The sequence below is a fragment of the Spinacia oleracea genome, chromosome 6 (genome assembly GCF_020520425.1).
Source record: "Spinacia oleracea cultivar Varoflay chromosome 6, BTI_SOV_V1, whole genome shotgun sequence".
Taxonomy (NCBI): Eukaryota; Viridiplantae; Streptophyta; class Magnoliopsida; order Caryophyllales; family Amaranthaceae; genus Spinacia; species Spinacia oleracea.
The window spans coordinates 67,915,110-67,935,626 of record NC_079492.1 but is presented as its reverse complement, the minus strand read 5'-3'; the positions used below and the strand labels follow the sequence as shown (position 1 = coordinate 67,935,626).

At 42.0% G+C, this 20,517-nt stretch overlaps 1 protein-coding gene across 3 annotated transcripts; it reads right to left on the bottom strand.

The window, feature by feature from the left end:
• Positions 1-16,180: 16,180 nt before the first annotated feature.
• On the bottom strand, positions 16,181-18,279 carry LOC110804869 (plant-specific TFIIB-related protein 1-like). Of its 3 annotated transcripts, XR_002537849.2 has the most exons (4): positions 17,884-18,279; positions 17,482-17,760; positions 17,120-17,293; positions 16,190-16,402 (listed from the first exon to the last, which is right to left on the bottom strand). XR_002537849.2 is itself a non-coding variant. In XM_056833007.1 (2 exons), exons 1-2 carry the CDS (start codon positions 17,321-17,323, stop codon positions 16,223-16,225), a joined length of 384 nt encoding a protein of 127 aa, XP_056688985.1. In that variant the 5' UTR covers positions 17,324-17,465; the 3' UTR covers positions 16,181-16,222. The 3 variants fall into 3 exon arrangements, 1 of the variants encoding a protein (XP_056688985.1); XR_002537848.2 differs by lacking the exon at positions 17,884-18,279 and having other exon boundaries at positions 16,187-16,402; positions 17,482-17,877; XM_056833007.1 differs by lacking the exons at positions 17,482-17,760; positions 17,884-18,279 and having other exon boundaries at positions 16,181-16,402; positions 17,120-17,465.
• Between the last annotated feature and the right edge of the window lie 2,238 nt (positions 18,280-20,517).

Genomic DNA, 20,517 nt, shown 5'->3' with positions numbered 1-20,517 from the left:
ACGCCGAGAATTAGCCTCGGATCCTGGTTCCCTTTGATTCGCCGGCGATTTCCGCTTCGAGCAAGGTAATTTGTTTCTCGTTTTCTCCTTTTGTCTTTCAGTTCTTAGCACTTCGGCACTCTATTTTCTTTGGAGTTTTTGCCATGGCTGGGGGGAGATGGAAAAAGAAATCTGGTGTGGTGTCTTCGTCTAGTGGTTCCGAAGATAGACCAACGAAAACTTCCTCCGAGGCTGAAGAGCGTTCGGGGAGTGGAGCTCATGCCGGGCCAAGTCCTGGAACTGGTGCTACTGGCCGCTTTCCTATCCGCCCTTTCTTCCCGAGGCGGTGGGAGGAGGCGGACCCTGAAGGTAGACTTGCGGCTCTCTTCGATGATCCGAGCGAGATCGCTGGTCTTGACGGCACGGCCGTCGAGGGGGAGTGGTTAGTTGAAGCTCGCCGTGGTCGTTACCATCGTCTCGCCGAGGATCTTTATGGCATTCAGTATGCCTTGGGTTACTGGTGTGAGCTTCCGCTTCAGAGGCATGCTCGGGTGACGAGGCCGCCTCCAGGTTTTATTGCTGTATACCTCCACCATTTTGACTATGGGCTTCGGTTTCCCTTAGATCCGTTCGTTTCTCACGTGTTGGAGGAGTACAACATTTCTTTGGCCCAACTGACGCCGAAGTCTATGCGTCATATAATCTCCTACCGCTGGACGTGTGATTTCCTCAGTTACCCTCCGTCGCTAGAAGTTTTCAAGGAGATGCACGAGCTCGGGAGGAACCAGAATGCCCAACATGGTTGGTGGACCATCACCAACAAACGTCTTCGGAAGGGCGAATCGCAGTAGTTGACCGCGTTTCCTTATGTTTCTTCGGTCCATAATTGGAAGAAGCAGTGGCTCCTAGTGAGGGTGCCTGTCGATCCGAAGCATCCACACTACTATGCGCCGCCGAAGTGGTTTGTGAGGGTGGATCCGGAGATGTCTAGGGTTGGCCCTGTTGATCCGAGCAATTCGGATCATGTTGCTCTGCTTGAGTGGTTCCGAGCGAAATCGATTAGGGAGCCTTTGTACTGGCTTCCTAATTTCCACTATATCACTCAAGAGGCTCTCCTCGCTGCTGCCGGTCTCAGTAGGATTCATGATAGGGGTGAGCTTTCTTGTGCTGAGATCGCGCTTCGGCTGAGGTGCTTGCCTCTAGCTTTGTTTTTATCTAACCCATTTACTTTTTCTTGCGCAGCGTTCGGTGAGGCTGCTATTGACCCTGAGGTGCTGGGGTATAAATTGGAGGGTAGTAGGATTCTCGAAAGCTGTCCTCCTTACGATTTTAAGTCTTCCAACCCTCGGCAGCCGAGGCTAGAGAATCATCGGTTCTCCGCCCACACTTTGGCTCATATCGACGATATCCGAGCTGATCCTTGGTCTGCTGATAACCCTGGAGAAGCGGTTCCCAGACAGAGTGTTCTGCCTGAACTGGTAACTACTTCTGATCCGGTAACCTCCTTGTTCTGCTTGTTCGGATGCGAAGTGTTAAGCATTTTCTGATGTGGGTCTCATCTTATTTTGCTTTTGTATAGGGTCCTGAAGTGACGGTTGCTGTACCGGTTACCTCGTCTGCTTCATCTCCTCCCTCTTTCGCTATTCCCGAGTTAGGTGTTCTTTATTTTCTCGTGTTTTCTGGAGGTTTCTACTTGTATTCTTATTTTCCTGCGTCTTCCAGGAATCGCGGAGGTTGCAGAAGCGGAAGTTTTCGGAGGACGAAGCTTCTCGGAAGGGGAAGTCGGTTGCTAAGGAGAGGTCTCCGAAGAAGAAGAAGAAGAAGAAGAAGAAGTCTTCGTCTTCGGCCGAGGTAACCCCTTCACCCGAGGTTCTTGAGTTCTTGGGCCGTCGACCTTTTCTGACTGAGGAGAGGATTCAGCAGGTTGTTGCTGAGGATCCGAGCCTTGCTGAAGCAGGAAAACTCTACCTTGCTCGTCAGCAGAAGGAGATGGGGCCTCCGCCGCACTTGCGCCGCTTTATCCCCAAACCTGGCCAGAAGCTGAAGAGCGTCGCGGTGCTTGTATCAAACGAGCTTGTCGACCAACCTTTGGCTCAGGAGGCTGATGTTCCTTCCCCGTTGAAGCCTTTGACTCCAACGGAAGTGTTCGTTGAGGATATCACCCATGAGGTGGAGAAAGCTGAGGCAGACATTCCTATGTTTGCCATCGAGGACCCCGCAACGAATAAGTTCGCCGTTGGCGACATGGAGGGGGATCCCGAGACTCCACCGAAGATAGTGGTGGAGATCTCTGATACGGAGGCTGCTGAGAACCTGACCTCGGCTGCTGAAGGTGCTGAGCAACCTTCGCCTTTCCAGCTCGCTGAAGGTGGAGCTTCTGAGGGTCGTGGGGTTAAGAGGGTTCGTGAGACCCTGGGCTCAACTTCTACCTCCATGCTGGAAGGGTTGATCCATGGTGACCCCTGCGCGAACGTTCCTTTGAAGAGGATTCCGTTGGAGGTTCGGGAGACCATGGCTCGGTATGCTCGTCCTGCCGTGCTGGGTGAGGATCATTTGTCCCATGTGGGCTCTTTGATCGGTCCCGAAGCTGCCCATGAGAATTTGCTTCGCGGGATTCCTCAGTTCCGCGTTCCTGGGGAGGTGGTGAACCACCCTACCAAGATGGCTCAGTACCATCTGAACGAGGTAATGTGTACATGTTTTGTTTTGGCCGTAGCTTTCCTTTCTTCTTTCGTTAGCTAAGCTCGCCTCCCATTTTTTTACTTAGGTTGCCTATTGGAGCTCTCTGTCTGCTGCATGCCAGTCTCATGATGAGAGGAGACTCCAAAAGTTTGAGGCAATCTACGCTCGGGACATCCCCAACATTGATAGAAATTTCAGCTTAGTCGTTTCCGAACTTGCGAAGGCAAGGGAGGAGGTTGCTGAGTTTACCAAGGAAGGGGGGGATGCCTTGGTTCGGATTGGGAAGGAGGTCGGCATTCTTGCTTTCCATGCGGGAGAAGATGCCGAGAAGTACGAGGCGGAGAAGAAGAGGCATGCTGCTGAGAAGGTTGACCTGGAGGCCAAGCTCCAAGGTAAAGACACCACGATTGTCGACCTTCGGGAGAGCAATATGAGGCTTCAGGCCGAGGTTGACCGGATTCCTGTTCTTGAGGATGACATTAAGCGTCTAAAGGAACAGGTTCGTGACCTCGAGCAGCAGAAGGCTCGGATGTATACTGGGGAGCAGTGCCAGGATATGTACTGGGAGGGTATCCTCGGCGCCCGCAGGATATTTGCCAAGAACATGCCTGACTTTAAGTGGGCCGAGCATGTGCCTAAATGGCTCGAGGCTGAGGACAACCAGGATGAGTGCCAGGCTGATAGGGATGATGCGGCCAGGGAGCGCGAAGAAGCTGCTAAAGGACAGCAGGCTCGGAAGGTCGCCTCGGAAGAGGACACCACTGTTGGTACTTCTTCGCAAGCTGCTCCTCAGGGACGTGATGGTGATGTCCCCTAGGGACTTGGGCAGTTGTCTTCCTCAGAGTCGGTTGGTTCCAGTTGAGGGCCCCCGAACTTGCGCTTAATTTTCCCCCTTTTGCCTCGGCACTGCGTTGTACTTCAATAATTTTATTTTATTTTGCTTTCCTAGTACTTCGGTAGGCCGACGTTTTGTCTGTTGATGGCTGCCGATTTAGCTTTTTAAGTCATTTTGCTTTCAATTTTTTGAGGATTCCTCGGTTTGATCCGAGCTTTAGTTGGTGTAATCGTGTTTGCTCCCCAAATGTTGAAATAAAATGACTTCGCTATTTCGTTTCATCTTTTCTTGCATTTCCGAGGTATTTAACTTTTGTTTTGGGGTCTTTGGATTCAGTTTTCATCCGCGGATCTCCCTTATTCTTTCAAATATGTAGATTTGTTGAAGGACTTGGTTTGCTTCCGAGCCATTTCCCAATGTTGGGTATGCTTAGTCTACTTTTGAGCTTACCAGATCCGTGAATCTGAGTCTGCTTTTGAGCTTTGCATGTCGTTTGTAGACATGTCTAGAGTCTTCTTTTGAGCTCATCAGATCCGTGGATCTGTTGGGTCTACTTTTGAGCTCTTTTGATGTTTGTAGGCATTAGAGTCTGCTTCTGAGCTCTTCAGATCCGTGGATCTGTTGAGTCTGCTTTTGAGCTCTCTATGTTTGTAGGCATTAGAGTCTGCTTCTGAGCTCTTCAGATCTGTGGATCTGTTGAGTCTGCTTTTTAGCTCTTATGTCTACTTCCGTTCTTCCGACTTCTTGTGGTTCGGAAACCTGGGCAAGAAATCGCAAGCCTGACTGTTATGAGTTTTGGGGATCCATGGATCTCAGCCGAACTCTTTTAACTGTTCGGGGCTTTTTTGCGAACGGATTATCCCTGGGTACCGCGAATCCGAGGATTCTGGACGGTACCTTGCGGGTTGTTTCGAATTAGCTATTTCTTGGGCCTTTTGACCCCAGAAAATGGCTACTTCGGGTTTATTTTAGCTTCGGATTGATCAGATCCGAAGTTGCATGCATAAAGACATATTGATTGAATAAAAAGACAAGGGTATGTTTAATGAAACACATGGTGCCAGTGGCTTTCCTCTTCTCATTAAACGACTTACTTGGATTACAAAAGGAAGGAGTTAGATCATACAAAATATTTCTTGAGAACATCGGCATTCCAATGGTTCTTCAAGATTGTTCCATCTAACTGTTTAAGCATAAAGGTGCTAGTCCTCTTTTCAGAGTGGATGATGTATGGTCCTTCCCATGTTGCCGAGAGTTTCCCATGGATCCTTCCTTTCTGAACCGCGAAAGCGTTTCTGAGCACTAGGTCGCCGACTTTTAGAGGTCTGGCGTTGACTCTTCGGTTGTAATGCTTGCTGACTCTTTGCTGATAAGCTGCGTTCAGGGTTCTGGCCTCGTCCCGAGCTTCGTCTAGTAGGTCCAAGGATTCGGACAGAAGTTGGTCGTTGCTTTGACCATGGACTCCATCATACCTGTTGTATGCCTGGACCCTTAAGCTTTCTGTTCCGATCTCTACAGGGATGACAGCTTTCGGCTTCCAGAGATAAGCACAGCTCTATTCCTGCGATTGCGGCCTCGTATTCGGCCTCATTGTTGGTTGCTTTGAAACCGAACTTTAGGGCGTACTCTATGCTTTTTCCCACTGGGGTATCAGCACTATTCCGGCTCCCGAGCCGTTTACAGTGGAAGATCCGTTAGTGTAGACCTCCCATGTTCTCTTGGTGTCATCTAGCACCTCCTGATATGAACATTCGGCCAAGAAGTCTGCGAGTGCATGTGCTTTGATGGCCGTCCTCGGCTGATACTTGATTCCGAACTCAGATAACTCGAAAGCCCAAGCAGCCAATCTTCCCGACCTTTCTATCTTGTCTAGCACTTTTTCAAGTGGAGGTTCAATGAGCACTACTATTTGATGGGAGTCGAAATAGGGTCTTAACTTTCGAGCTGCTACCACCACTGCGTATGCTACTTTCTCAATGAGTGGATACCGAGTTTCGGCATCCGTTAGGGTTCGGCTGGTAAAGTAGATTGGCTGTTGCTTCTTTACTTCCTCTCGGAGGAGTACTGCGCTTACGGTCCCGGGGCTGACTGCGACGTATAAGTATAGAGCTTCTCCTTCTTTGGGCCTGGCTAGCGTCGGCAGTTGAGCTAGGTGAGCCCTGAGCTGCTGGAATGCATCCTTTTGCTCTTGTTCCCATGTCAGCTCGGGGTCCACTTTCCTCGGGACGCCTTTCTTTTTTATGGGTTCTGCTCTCCTCCGGGAAGGGTCTTGGGTTTGAGAGCTTTGAAGAAGGGTGCCCCTTTATCCGAAGCTTTCGATATGAATCTTGACAGTGCGGCTAACCTGCCCGTTAGCCTTTGCACGTCTCTTTTTGTCTTCGGTTCGGGCAGATCTAGCGCGGCCTGGACCTTGTCTGGGTTTGCGTCTATTCCCCTTTCGCTCACCATGAATCCGAGGAACTTTCCTGACTTTACCCCGAAGACACACTTCTTCGGGTTCAGTTTCATGTTGTACCTCCTTAGGTTGGCGAAGGTCTCAGCCAGGTCTTTGATGTGATCTTCTTCCTTCACGCTTTTTACTATGGAATCGTCCACATAGACCTCGACGTTCCTTCCTTTTTGATCGGCGAAGACATGATCAACTAGTCTCTGGTAGGTGGCTCCGGCGTTTTTCAATTCGAAGGGCATCATTCTGTAGTTGAACACTCCTGCGCTCGTGATGAAGGCGGTCTTCGCTTTATCGTCGGGGTGCATGAATACTTGATGGTACCCTGAAACGGCGTCCATGAAGCTTAGCAATGCATGGCCACTGGTTGAGTCCACTAGTTGATCTATCCTCGGGAGGGGATAGCAATCTTTTGGGCAGGCTCGGTTCAGATCAGTGAAGTCGACGCACATGCGCCACGAGCCATTCGCTTTTTTGACCATGACCACATTGGCCAACCACTTGGGGTACATGCACGGCTCGATGAAGCCTGCCTCTTGTAGCTTCTTCACCTCTTCGGCGATAGCTTTGTTTTTCTCCGAGGAGTAGTTTCTTTTCTTCTGTTTGATTGGTCGAGCTTCGGGACTGACATCCAGCTTGTGACATATCATCTTCGGATCTATCCCTGGCATGTCAGCCGCCGACCACGCGAAGATGTCTTTGTGACCCATCAGCAGCTGGATCAACTCTATTCGAAGTCCCGAGCCTAGGCCTTTGCCTATTCGGACACTTCTGTCTGACTCATCCTCTAGGGAAATGTCTTCCATCTCTTGGTCTGATTCGGGGGAAAGGGTCTCTGGTCGAGCATCAACTTCTGCGGGCTTTACCAGGTTGCTCGGCCCCGCCTTTCTCCTCTTGGCATCTTTTTCTCCACCTGGGGGAGAACTCTTCTCATCTTTGTCCTCGGGACTGTCTCCTAGCCTCGGCTTTCGGATGGCCGTGTGACAGGTTGACCTTGCCACCTCTTGGTCGCCGTTTATCGGCTCGGCGAAGCCAGCATCCGAGACATACATCATCATCTGATGGTATGTGGATGGAACTGCTTGTATCTTGTGGATCATGGTTCGTCCCATGATGGCGTTATACACTGAGTCGCAGTCCATCACCAAGAATTCCTCTCGGACGTTTCTTGCCGCCAGGCCTTGGCCGATTGTAACGGGTAGGGTGATCTTTCCTCGGGGAATAGCTGCGGATCCGTTGAATCCGATCAATGGGTAACTGACCTTGGTCAGTGACTCTTCTCCCTCTTCGAGGATGAGCTGTTCGAAACAGTTCCTGAAGATGATTTTGACAGCGCTCCCTCCATCGACTAGTACTCTATGGACGTTGTGGTTGTTGAGATCCATTTCGATCACCAACGGGTCGTCATGTTTGTACTGGGTCCCGAGGCAATCATCAGCGGTGAAAGTCATGTTCGGGGGAGTGGGATGATTCTCCCCTACATTGCTGAAGTTGACTCGGTGGGAGAGGGCCCTTAAGTACTTCTTGCTGGAGTTGTTAGATCTTTGTCCTCCGAATACCACGAGGATTGGTTTTTTCTTTTGCCCTTCGGTCTCCTGGACCCTTTTCTGGGCTTGCTCACTACTACAAAATAGGCTTATAGTAACGGCAATAAACTGTTATCATAGACCAATTAACCGTTGTTATAGGCCTATAGCAACGGTTTAAAAACCGTTACCAATAGGGGGCGTTGCTATAAGTCTATGGCAACAGTTTTTCGGATTTAAGCAACAGTTATGATAAACCGTTGCCATAAATAACTAAGGCAACGATTTTTTAGACAACACTTTTAACCTATGGCAACAGTTATTCAACAACTTAAGCCAACATTTACACATTTAAGGCAACAGTTTTCGCCAACTTAAGGCAACACTTTCTTATACTTATGGTAACATATCCAATTGTATTTATAGCAACGCTTTCTATTGAGTGTATGAAAACGCTTTTGGTTTTGATTATGGCAAGATTTCATATGAGTTTATGGCAACACTTTCATTTCAGTTTTTGGCAACGATTTCTATTGGTCTAAAGCCACATTCTCAAATGGATTTAGTTATCCATATACATGTAATAAATATGACTGCGTATGATAAGATTTTCATAACAATTAAATTCAAAAAATATATACATTTCAAATAGCTTAATTTCATAAGCATAGCATCTATTACAATTGTCTGAATAGTAAAAAAAAAATGTTCTAAAACTAAATCCCGCACATTTTGCAATCATGGTCCAATAACTCTTTTAAAACCTATCTAATATTTATGTGTCAAAAACCCTGTAAATCTTCACATATTTAAAGAAGCTTGTAATTCTCGAATATATGTACCATCCTGCACAACAAACAAATCAAGTAAAACATTTTCATAAGAAACTTATTATCAATGAATAAAATCCAAATACGTAAGAAAAAAGAAGATGAAAATGAATGACTAAAGCCAAACCTTAAGAATAATGGGTAAATAACAACCTTTTTTTTAATACCCAATGATTCATGTAAAATTTATCAAGACTCACATTGTAGACCCTTATCTATTACACAAGTTTGTAAAATAAAATGATAGTGAAAGTGGAAAATCCGGTAGAGTTTCATTTAAAATTGAACTACCCACAAAAAAGGAACTAATTAAAACCTGTTCCAAATCCATATGACAAATAATTTCAATCCAGCACAAGAAATTTTGAAACAATAAACAAATCAACAACGACAAATAAGGTACAAACAAAATAAGTTCAAATAAGTTAATTTCAACTAAATTAAGTTCAACCAAAAATGGCCTTATTAGAACTAATCCGTACTTATTAAACTTTATCCGGACTTATATTGGTTGCTAAATGAACTTAAAATCCCTAACCAAAACTTAACCAAGGCCTTTAATTTGTCAAACAATATTAGATAGAGAAAACACCTAGCTTTTTTTACAGGAGAAAACACATAGCTAATGATAAGGTTAAAACAACATTAATTAATAAAAATAAAATATAAGAAACAACAACATAGCAATTATTGATATTTTTCAGTAGGACAAGGAAATGCAAAATGTCAGAAATAGTAACGGCTTCATAGCATGGGAAACCTGATTACTCATTTAAGAAGAGATAGTTCAAAAGGATCACGTAATTAAGAATAAAGACTTGTTAGAAATACTAACAAACAACTCCAACGACTCCAGAAATCATGATAAGTTCTTGCTTAATATAATCTTATTATATGCAGTAAAACACAGAAAAAGATAAGAAGATCTAGCAGCAAGCCTTGGTAGGAGTGAATTTATTAATTGAACAGAAAAAGATAAAGCCTTGGTAGGAATTTAAAAGACGGGTTTCTACAGGAATCCGAGTACTAATGCCAAAAGCGCATATTACCTTGGGCGGAGATGTTCTATTCTATATCAAGACTTAAACCGAAGAATGTCTCATCTCCAGCTGTGACGGTCTCACACCTCAGACACTTCGTTTCATTTGTCAATATACCCTGCATGTGCCTTGTCATCAGTAACCATGAATTTGCAGAATTCATAGATGCAATACATATTGCCTGTAATATATTGCTCCATTACAAATCAGCGGTTAGGAGCATGACAAACCAGCTGCATTTATCAAAAGCTATAATAAAACATTGCTGAACGCCTGAAACAACCATCGCCACTCGATATAAGTCTTGTTTATGCAGGGTTGAGATATACAATAGTGCATAGCCTTACCCTAATTAGTCTAAGACTTCTACAGATGTTCCAAAAGATCACCCACATGAAACTTTTTAACTTTAAGGGCAAATGATGTCATGGAGCTCTTGCATGGCTTTCCAAAAGAAATAAGAAAATTTACCACTTTGCCGCTACCACCATCAACATCTATCTTGTTCCCCAGCAAAATAAACGGGAAGTTATCAGGATCACTTGGGCTTGCCTATGACACAAAAAGAAAAGTTTTCTCAGTTTTGTTTTCTACCATAAGGTTCAAGGTACTGGTCAAAGCTGAAAGAAAAACATTTAAGTCCTACCTGTAATAAAAACTCCTCCCTCCAATGATTGAGGTTCTCAAAAGACTTCATGACATTGACATCATAAGTAAGAACACAGCAGTCTGCACCACGGTAGAAAGCAACACCTAGACTCTGAAATCTTTCCTGTCCAGCTGTATCCCAAATCTGCAATTCAGCCAAACAACGTTCATCTTAGTTTAGAATGTGACAGGACCATTTTCTCAGTACAGAGCAGATAAACATGTATACAGGCAAATAGCTGTTATAAACAGATATTACGAGGGGATGGCAAGTTGGCAACACAGGGATACATAATTTTACAACAGTTTAGCCTATCTTCAGCTCCTGTTTTAAAGTTAATTCTTTGTTTCATTAACTATGATTCTGTGAGCATTTGCTTTAAAAAGGGGAGGGGGGAGCAATATTATGGGTGCTGCATCAGAAGCTTACCAAAGTTGACTAAACATACAAGAGTTAAGTACCAAAGTTGACTAAACAGACAAGAGTTAAATACCAAACCCAAGTCACCCAATAGCTACATCAGAACCAGACCCAAGAGCAGCGCAACATCAGAACCAGACCCAACATCTACACCCAACCAGCTGCGAAGCAAACACCACCTAGCTACAACATACTTGCAAGAACAACACACACCTCCAGCAGAACCCCAACCAACTACACAAAACGCACCAGTTACCCTACCTCTCCATCAGACCATACCAACACCAATAGATCGACAAAGAGCCAACACACAACACCTGAACAGAACGAAACCAGCAGCCAGGAACCACCAACACCCAAATACCCAAAAAATCTAGCAGCATCATATGTGACGGTGTTTTCTCGTGGCATTCATAATCAGGTTTGTGACTCTAAAAAGGTAAAAACTAATCTGAAGAACTAATAGGAAACAACTTGCATTTAGAAGAGAAACAGATGCAGCTGCAAGTATTTTGTTGTATATAGCAGTAAGAACTCATAGGAAGAACCAGTTCAAGAACTAAAGAAGGGGAGATAAAAGAACAAATAAATTTCCACGGAAAGCAACAAAATTCAGAATAAAATCATCAAAAATAACCCATGATCGATCACACAATTAATTGCTATTGTGGAATCAACAAAAAGATATTGTAAATACATCATACGCACATGAGTAAGAATCAACACAATTCCCTAATTAAGAACCCTAATTTAGGTCTTCTGGTTTTCTTTGCTTAACACTCAAAATATGTACTTGAAAAGAAATAGGTTTGTTGAATACCCCTATTTGTCATTAGTTAGTCATGCATTATTTAAACTATGGTACATTATTTTCTATTTAAGGAGTTGTCTATTTATGCTGATTAGATCAGTTGTTCATGGTAAATGTTTGTTTTACGATCTTGTGTATTACAATCTTTATCTTATTACTACTTTTTGTGCGCCCTTTATTTCTATGTATGTCCTTTTCCTTTAATCTTTCCCATACATCTTACTTGTTAAAAAAAAGGTAATTGTAACCAAAACCTTAAAATAGTTATTCAGCTAACTGCAATAATTAGTCTTTGAAATAGACATGACTGATACTAACACTTGGCTAGAGGCTAAGTTCACCAGCAATCTAAACGCAACTTAACTCTGATTGTAAGAGTACTTTTTAGCATTTACAATATAAAAGCTAAGGTCTCATTATATTATCAGCTGAAAAGTAACTTAACCTAGGAGAAAATCAAAATAAACAGCAACATGCTCTAGACTAATGCACCTCATCACCTTACTTAGAGTAGTAAATGGATTTTCTGTATATTTTGTCATTAGTTCCTTATATGCTTAAATGTTTCTGCTGGCAATGCTCCTTGAATGACGATTATAAGTAGACCAGAGCAGCAAATTGCAACTCAACATCATCAACAAACAACCAGTTAATCAAGACAAAAAAAAAATGCAGCAGAACAACTGGATATATATTTACAAAATAACCCATTCAGTCTGTGAGTCTGCGAGTTTATAACCAATGAATCAAAAACCTATTCCAGTAACACTATAATTTTAACCTAGATCAGGCCACATATTTTGATCTCTCTTTAAAATGTGATGAACAATCTACTCCGACTCTTCCACAAATAATTACAGGTTACATATTTTTCATCCAAAATAACCCATTTAAATCAACAAATACACACATGAACAAATATCAACAGAATTCCTAATTAACTGAATTCCCTAATAGAAACCCTAACTTATGCCTCAAAACAACACAAAAAAATCTATTATAATCGCTTAATAACTTAAGAAACAAAATTGTGAAATTTAAGAACAAAATCGAAGAGTATCCACTAACCTGGTTCTTCTCACAAATTCATAAACGACATTCGCCAATTTCTCTTTGTCTCCAGTTTCAGAGCCCAAATATCCGATTCAGAAATGTCAACCTCCAATTCGCCTGCTTCAAGAAACGATGATGAAGAGAAGCATAAAAAACGAGGAGGATGAAAGAGAAACGATGATGAAGAGGAGCAAAAACAAAAACGAGGAGGATGAAAGAGAACAAAGGGTTTTGGGTGAAACAGAATCGTGCAAAAGTGGGATGAGGGCAATTCGGGCAAACCAAAAAAACTTTAGCAGTCTATCAAAAAAAATTAATAAACCTATTTTTATATTTTTATTTTTAAAAAAGCGTTGTAATAGCTCATCAAAATATTAAAACACTCAAAACTGTTGCCAAAAAATAATCATAATATACAAATGTTGCTATAGTTTTTCTTTAACAACGGTTTTTCAAAGTTAAAGACTACTCCAATTAATAATTATTTAACTGTTGCAATAGCTATGATATAGCAACGCCAGTAAAACTGTTGCATAAAAAGGCGTTGCTATAAGCCTATTTTGTAGTAGTGGCTCTTGCAGCTTACCAGATTTTGCTTTTTCTTTTTCTTCTCTTTCCGCCCTTTGGTCAAGCAGGTAACCCTTGAGGTAGCCTCGTCGGATGAGGTCTTCGATATTATCCTTCAACGAGTTACACTCCTCAGTGGTATGGCCGAAGTCATCGTGGAATTCACACCACTTGTTCTTGTTGCGGTGGCGGTGGCGGGGGTTTGACCTGAGCTTGTCAGGAAGCTTCCACTTTTCATCGTCCTTGTGGAGGTTGAAGATTTCTCTTCGGGGTATGGTGAGTGGGGTGTAGTTGGTGTACTTGGGTTGAAATTCACCCTTCTTCCCATCTCTCTTGGGACTCGCTTCTCTCGCACCCACCTTCTCTTTCCCCTTTCTTGAGTTGCCCTCGGGCTTACTCTGATTTGTTCTGTTATCTTTCGGATCCGAGGAACCTCTTAGCCTTGCTGCTGCCTTGTTGAAATCTTCGGTTCTGATGAACGCATCTGCCATTTGGAGCACGTCCGCTATCTTGGAGGGGTTTTTCATTGTCAGTTTGTCTCAGAATTTCCCCTCCCGTAGCGCGTGCTTCAAGGCGAAGATTGCTACATCTGGTTGCAGGTTCGGGATGTTAGTGGATTCTTTCATGAATCTGGCCATGAAGTCTCGCAGGCTCTCGTCTCTTTCTTGCTGTATAGAGGTTAGCTCGGCAGTGGTTCGTTCTGGGCGATTGTTGCTCACGAACTGTACACAAAACCTCATCTTCAGCTTCTTCCAACTTTTGATCGATCCCTTCGGCAGCGATCTGAACCATTCCCCAGCGACTCCTGTCAGCGTGGTTGGGAAGTATTTGCACCAACAGGCTTCGGAGTAGGGACTCAAAAACATCTGTTGTTCGTACGAGATGACATGATCCCTCGGATCTGTGATTCCGCTCACTAGTACAAAAAACCCTTATTGCAGCGGGCTTTTAGACCCCTGTTGCAGCGTACATCGTATGCTGCAACTGGGGGGCCTGCAACAAGTCTGAACTTGTTGCAGCGTACAATGTTCGCTGCTAAAAGGGGGTTTTTGCAGCGTACATATGTATGTACGCTGCAACAAGTGCAAAAAAATTGGCAAAAATTTGGACTTGTTGCAGCGTACATATATATGTACGCTGCAAAAGACTCAACTTTTTGCAGCGTACATTTATTTGTACGCTGCAACAAGTCTGAAATTTTGCGAATTTTTTTTCCCTTGTTGCAGCGTACAATATATATGTACGCTGCAACAAAGCACTTTTGGCGGGAAAATTCTAATTTTGTTTAGGGATACCTAGAGTGCCTTGCACCAAATATAGAAACCTGTCAAAACAATAATAGAATAACGCAACTGGAGTTTTGTATACTATATATCCCAAAACCAAAGTGCACATATTACATTTAAATATGTGTTCCAATTTCAACATAAACATACATTTTAATATAAAATTTATTCTATAACAACTAAACCAACTCGATCAAGCGCGCTAAAGCCAATAATAAATACTTGCTGGTAAAAAACTTAGCCCATTGCTCACGAACCACATCAAATTCCTCGCATAAGGCGCAATCCTCGGAGTGTAGACCTTTACAAAAACAGAAATTTAAATTAAACATTAGATTAAATACAAATTAAATATCACATTTTAACATTCAAGAAACTAATGACAATGTCCTAATAGTCTAAAATGAGTCCTTAGGTTCTTTAGTTCAAAGTTGGGAGCGAAAATGTCATTTTAGCCTAAATATGACCTATAACGACCCAATTAGCCTATAGGTGCATAAATAGATTGGAACGAGTCTTAGATCGTTAAAATTATGCATATTAAACATGTAATAAGTTTTAAATGAGTCCTTAGGTTCTTTATTTTAAAGTTGGGAGCGAAAATGCCTTATTTTAGCCTAGATATGACCTATAACGATCAAACAATCATTAAATGGGTATAAGTAGATTAAAATAAGTCCTAGAAACTCAAAACTAAGCTTATTAATCATATAATAATTTAAAAATGAGTCCTTAGGTTCTTAAGTTCAAAGTTGGGAGCGAAAATGTCATTTTAGCCTAAATATGACCTAAAACGACACAATGAGCCTTAAATGGGCATAAATGGATTGGAATGAGTCCTAGAAAGATAAAATTAGAATATAAAACATTTAGTAGGTTTAAAATGAGTCCTTAGGTTCTTTAGTTCATAGTTGGGAGCGAAAATGTCATTTTAGCCTAAATATGACCTACAACGACCTAATGAGCCTTAAAGGTGCATAAATAGATTGGAACGAGTCTTATAAAGTTAAAATTATGCATATTAAACATGTATTAAGTTTAAAATGAGTGCTTAGGTTCTTTATTTTAAAGTTAGGAGCGAAAATGCCTCATTTTAGCCTAAATAGGACCTATAACTATCAAACAAGCATTAAATGTGCATAAATAGATTAGCATAAGTCTTAGAAACTTAAAACTAAGCATATTAATCATATAGTAAGTTTAAAATGAGTCATTAGGTTCTTAAGTTCAAAGTTGGGAGCGAAAATGGCACTTTAGCCTAAATATGACCTATAACGACACAATGAGCCTTAAATATGCATAAATGGATTGGAATGAGTTCTAGAAAGTCAAAACTAAGCATATTAAACATTTAGTAAGTTTAAAATGAGTCCTTAGGTTCTTTAGTTCATAGTTTGGAGCGAAAATGTCATTTTAGCCTAAATATGTCCTATAACGACCAAACAAGCCTTAAATGTGTATAAGTAGTTAGAATAAGTCTTAGAAACTTAAAACTAAGCATATTAATCATGTAATAAGTTTAAAATAAGTCCTTAGGTTCTTTATTTTAAAGTTGGGATCGAAAATGCCTTATTTTATCCTAAATATGACCTATAACGATAAAACAAGCATTAAATGTGCATAAATAGATTAGAATAAGTCTTAGAAACTTAAAACTAAGCATATTTATCATATAATAAGTTTAAAATGAGTTATTAGGTTCTTAAGTTCAAAGTTGGGAGCGAAAATGTCATTTTAGCCTAAATATGACCTATAACGATAAAACAAGCATTAAATGTGCATAAATAGATTAGAATAAGTCTTAGAAACTTAAAACTAAGCATATTTATCATATAATAAGTTTAAAATGAGTCATTAGGTTCTTAAGTTCAAAGTTGGGAGCGAAAATGTCATTTTAGCCTAAATATCAATGTTGAAAATCCTTCAATTATAAGAAGCAAAAGCAGGAAAGGAGCAAATATTACAATGTAAAGATGGTATCTTAGAAGTTTTATGATTCTTCATAATTTACTCTTATTAGCATATCAGCTGGGTGAAATGCCTACCAGTTTCCAAAAGTATACATATTATATCAGCCACCGATGCGTATTAGCAAATATCAGCAGGAGTTTTCAAGTACCTGAGCGGATTTATTAAGCTGGAGAAGGTTGCAAAATCTAGGCATATGTACAGCTATAGAATTGCTATTAATTGGTTGACTGAGTTGTAGAGCTTCACCCAGGATCTTGATATACTTTCCAATCTCTTTCTGAGGGAGGTTCGCCGCTATTGAGATTTCCTGTTACATGAAATAAGATACCCATTTACGGATGCCCTTAAAATCAAGTGTTCTTTTCTATCGCATATGCAACTTATCTTAAACCAATTCCCACTCAATTACTAGCAAATACAATGAGCATTTTCAATTTTCAAAGAGTTCAAACTCGGAAATTGTTTAATTTTGCAATTTGCACTAGTAGTTTAGGCATAAAGATGAAGCAAAGGTGGTTACGGATGAGAAAAAAGCGCAATTTGCAAATGGCTTAGCATTCGGGACACAATCTAAGCAGAACAAGAACCCCAAAAGGAACAACATACTGTTAAGAAAAAAGTCAGCGTATCGTATTCAGTTTTAGAACTCGTAGGATTTCCATTTTCATTACTAGTTTCACAGGGAGAGGTGTGAAGTTGATTAGGAAAATAAATATGGATAACATGTGCAATTTCGCAAAGACAACCGCAATCAGAAATTCATAAATGGATCGTCTTTCAGAACTTAATTAATGGAGACCAAGAACAAAAAAGGCAATTGCAAAATGTTCACTATAGTTTTATACCAAGACAAACACTTCCAAGTCCCAACCAACCCCCAACATATCATATTAATTGAAGAACTGAACTCAGAATGTAACATAACATATTTCTCCAATGAGCCCCTTATAATAATCAGTGTAATACTGACGACTCCTCAGGTAAATTAAAACAAAATTCCAGTTATCAGGGACAAGAGATAAACCTGAAGGGTACGGGGCTCCTGGGCCTCACGAATAGCCTGAACGAGGCAAGCAGTAGCAAGAGCTTCAACACTACGATTCCTCAAACAAGTAGCAGAAGAACAATCCCTAAACAACTGGAAAGCATGATCAGAAATATCACGGTCCAACCCCAAAATAGAAGCCACATCAACAATCTGAAGATTCAAACTCAAATTCAGATTCATCAATCAATTAAACAAAGAAATTAACTACATGAACCATATGCATAAGTAAATCAACTAATTAAATTTATTACAAACCACATTTACCATAATATTTAAACAAAAAATCCAACAAAGTTTTCAATAATTGCATAAATTTAACAAATCAAACAAGATTATACCTCATTTGCGCTTGTTCTTTCCTCAAAATCAATCAATGCATTTCTTTTGCAGAAGATGGGAACCCCAACTCCAATCTTCTGAAACCTCCTTGACCTGCTAACTTTGGAACGAATTTGTCAGAATATTGAGCAATTGAAACACGGGAACATCCCCATGACTTCTAGGGTTTTATTTTCCGGTATAGGTGAGAGGAGAGAGAAAAAGAAGTGTGCGTGGTCGTCTGGGTATGCCCTCACGTCCGCCACTGAGTGTGGTGTTTGCCGGTCCGTAGAGGAGATCTGAGGGAAGAAGAAGAAGAAGGGGGAAGGTCAATTTGAGCAAGCTTTGAAAATTTTCAGATTGAAAGAATTCTAAGTTCAGCTCTAGGGCGACTGACGAGGAGGCGAGAAAAGAGGACCTACCGGCGACTGGCGAGGAGGCGAGAACCACCGACGAGGAAGTTACATTGATTGCGACGCAGTAAAGCTGAGGGAAGAAGAAGGGAGTTGAGAGGTGGGAGTATGAAATTTTAGATCTAGAGTTTTTTTAATTAATTTTATCTAAATTGAACTAAACCTGGTTGGGTTGTAGCGAAAGACTTTTACAATGTGTTATTGCAGGGGGCTTTAGGACGTACGCTGCAACAGTAACGGGCTATTGCAGGGGGCTTTTACAACGTACGCTGCAACAAACGTTTTTGCAGGGAACAATTAATTTGTACGCTGCAACAACCCTTTAAAGGGTTTGACCCGCGTTGACCAACTGCTTGTTGAAGCGTATTAATACATGTACGCTGCAACAGGGGTTTTTTCTACTAGTGGCTGTACGTCAGGTGCGCTGGTAGTCTCACTTTGGGAATTGTCTCCATGACAATATCATCCGAGAACGTGGAAGATGCTGGAGTCATGACTCTCTTTCCTAGCCTCGCCCTGATACCTTCGCTTCTCGAGTTTCCTCTAAGGGACTGCTCGGGGGCGTGTAGGGGGCTAGGAGTTCGGTCACTTCTCCTTCTCCTTCTCGACTGGCCACTGCCCTCGGGTTGTCTACTGGACCCACAGGGGCTACCCAGCCTATCATGAACTGAAGGCCGCAGTCTGCTATGGACCGAGCTTCGGATCCGAGTTCGATCACTGGCCCCACTTTGGAGAGCTTGGGGTGTTGGATACGGTGTTGCGAACCATTCTGGCTGCTGTGCAGCTCTTTGTTGCGTATCCCACGTGCTCTCTCTCCACCTTGTCATTAGGTGCGTTCCTGACATTGTGGGGAGATCTTGCTCGGGCCTCACGTTGTCCTCGTCAGTCGAGGGCATGTTCAGCAATACCTGTCGCCTAGCTCTCCTTTCTTCTCGCCGCGCTGCTGCCTGGGCTTGTTCTTTCTCGTTGAAGAGGAAGTTCTGCATGATGGTCATGGCTGCAGCGAGCTCTTCTCGAGAAGGGAGTGGTCTGCTGGTCGTGGCGGTGGCCCTTGTTGGTTGCGACCTCGCCACTGAGTGCAGCTGCTCACCTCCATCGGATTCCGAATCCGTTTGGACAAGGACATCTCCCACCTGGTTGTCATTGTTGGGCATTTCCATTTTTTACGTGGAAAGTAGAGTGTTTTTGCGGAGCTTTCAAGTGTTCTTCCCCACAGACGGCGCCAAATTGTTCCGGTGTTGAAGTGGATGAAACAATGGGCTTCGAATGAAGGCCCTTTTTTATGTGTTGAAGATCTTGCTAGCTCGAATGTATCGTGTCCAAATCAACCTGCACAATGAACGAGTTACTAGCCTCGGGGGTGTTTCCGAGGAAAGCCCCTCCGATGCCTAAGTAAGAAGAATGCTCGGATTCTAGAGAGAGAAGTTCCCTAGAAGAGTAGTCTTAAGGCGTGAAAATGGACGTACCTTGGTAAGTGAGTCATGACGGCTTATTTATAGTGTTCGTGCAATGATTGCCCTTAGGTCATTTATTGCAAGTGGGCCTTGGGCCCTGATTGGTGGCTGAATAGCCTTTTGGACTGTAGTGCTTGTGGGTTTGATGCTGCTATATTGAGCCCTTGGGCTTTGGACTTAGTGGCCCAATTGATAGTCAATTGGGAGCCCAAACAAATAGTAATTGCATTTCCAGGGTAGAATGTAGAAATAGTTTAAACTTAAAGTTAGAAATCTGAAAATGATCAATAAAATCTTAAAGCAATAAAGTCCACTTACATCAGCCACTTTCTCCTTAGAGCTACCTGCAAAGATCCTCTTAATTGCTGAAACCAGCCGCCTTTTTTCCCATTTTTCTAGCATTACTGTAATTTAGTTGCTGCACCACCAAGGGAAATGAATCTCAGTCTCAAATGGATGTACAATATACTGAGATATAACATTAATCTTTTTATCTTTACTCCAACATTTCATACACTTAAATAACTCAGACTCTTTTCATGTATATACTTAAATTATACATCTATATTCCTCCAGCCTGCTTTTAAACTGACACCCAGATACCTAAATTAGGCCAAAGGCTTACAATATTCAATGAGAATTATAAAGTCTATCCCTCTTCGATCCATCCCCAAGACCACAAAACAATTGAAATACATGAAGCACTAAAAAAATCATGGATTACGCCGCTGATTTGGCAAATTATTTGTCACAATCATCTTCAATTTTAACAACTTTTCTAGAAAATATTACCACCAATATTTTGTTGTTCTAATCTCAAATCCAAGTCACAACAAATTGAATCTAAATGAGTCCGAACATGCAACTTTGAGTAACCACTTGAAAACAAATCACAACTAGAAAGAAACAACAATAGTCAAACAAAGAAGAGAAACAATGAAAAATCAAAATCTATGTTGTTTTGATCTATGTCGGTGAGCTTAATGAATCAACCTCACAGGGGTAGCGGCCTTAGATGGTTGCTGACCATAGGTGGTCCCCTACGACATTGCCACACCACGAGCAACCAAATTTATCACGTAAATGCATTGTTGTTCACAAGATTTAAATACTTTTAAGTGGTAGAACTGACTAAACAGGCAATAGACATTAGAAAATCATTAAATAAACTGTGACCATGGATTACCAA

Coding starts and splice junctions, on each gene's coding strand:
- LOC110804869 (XM_056833007.1), bottom strand. CDS start 17,323: ATGAATCTGAATTTGAGTTTGAATCTTCAGATTGTTGATGTGGCTTCT. Junction 16,403..17,119: donor AGGAGCCCCGTACCCTTCAG/GTTTATCTCTTG, acceptor TTCATGTAACAG/GAAATCTCAATAGCGGCGAA.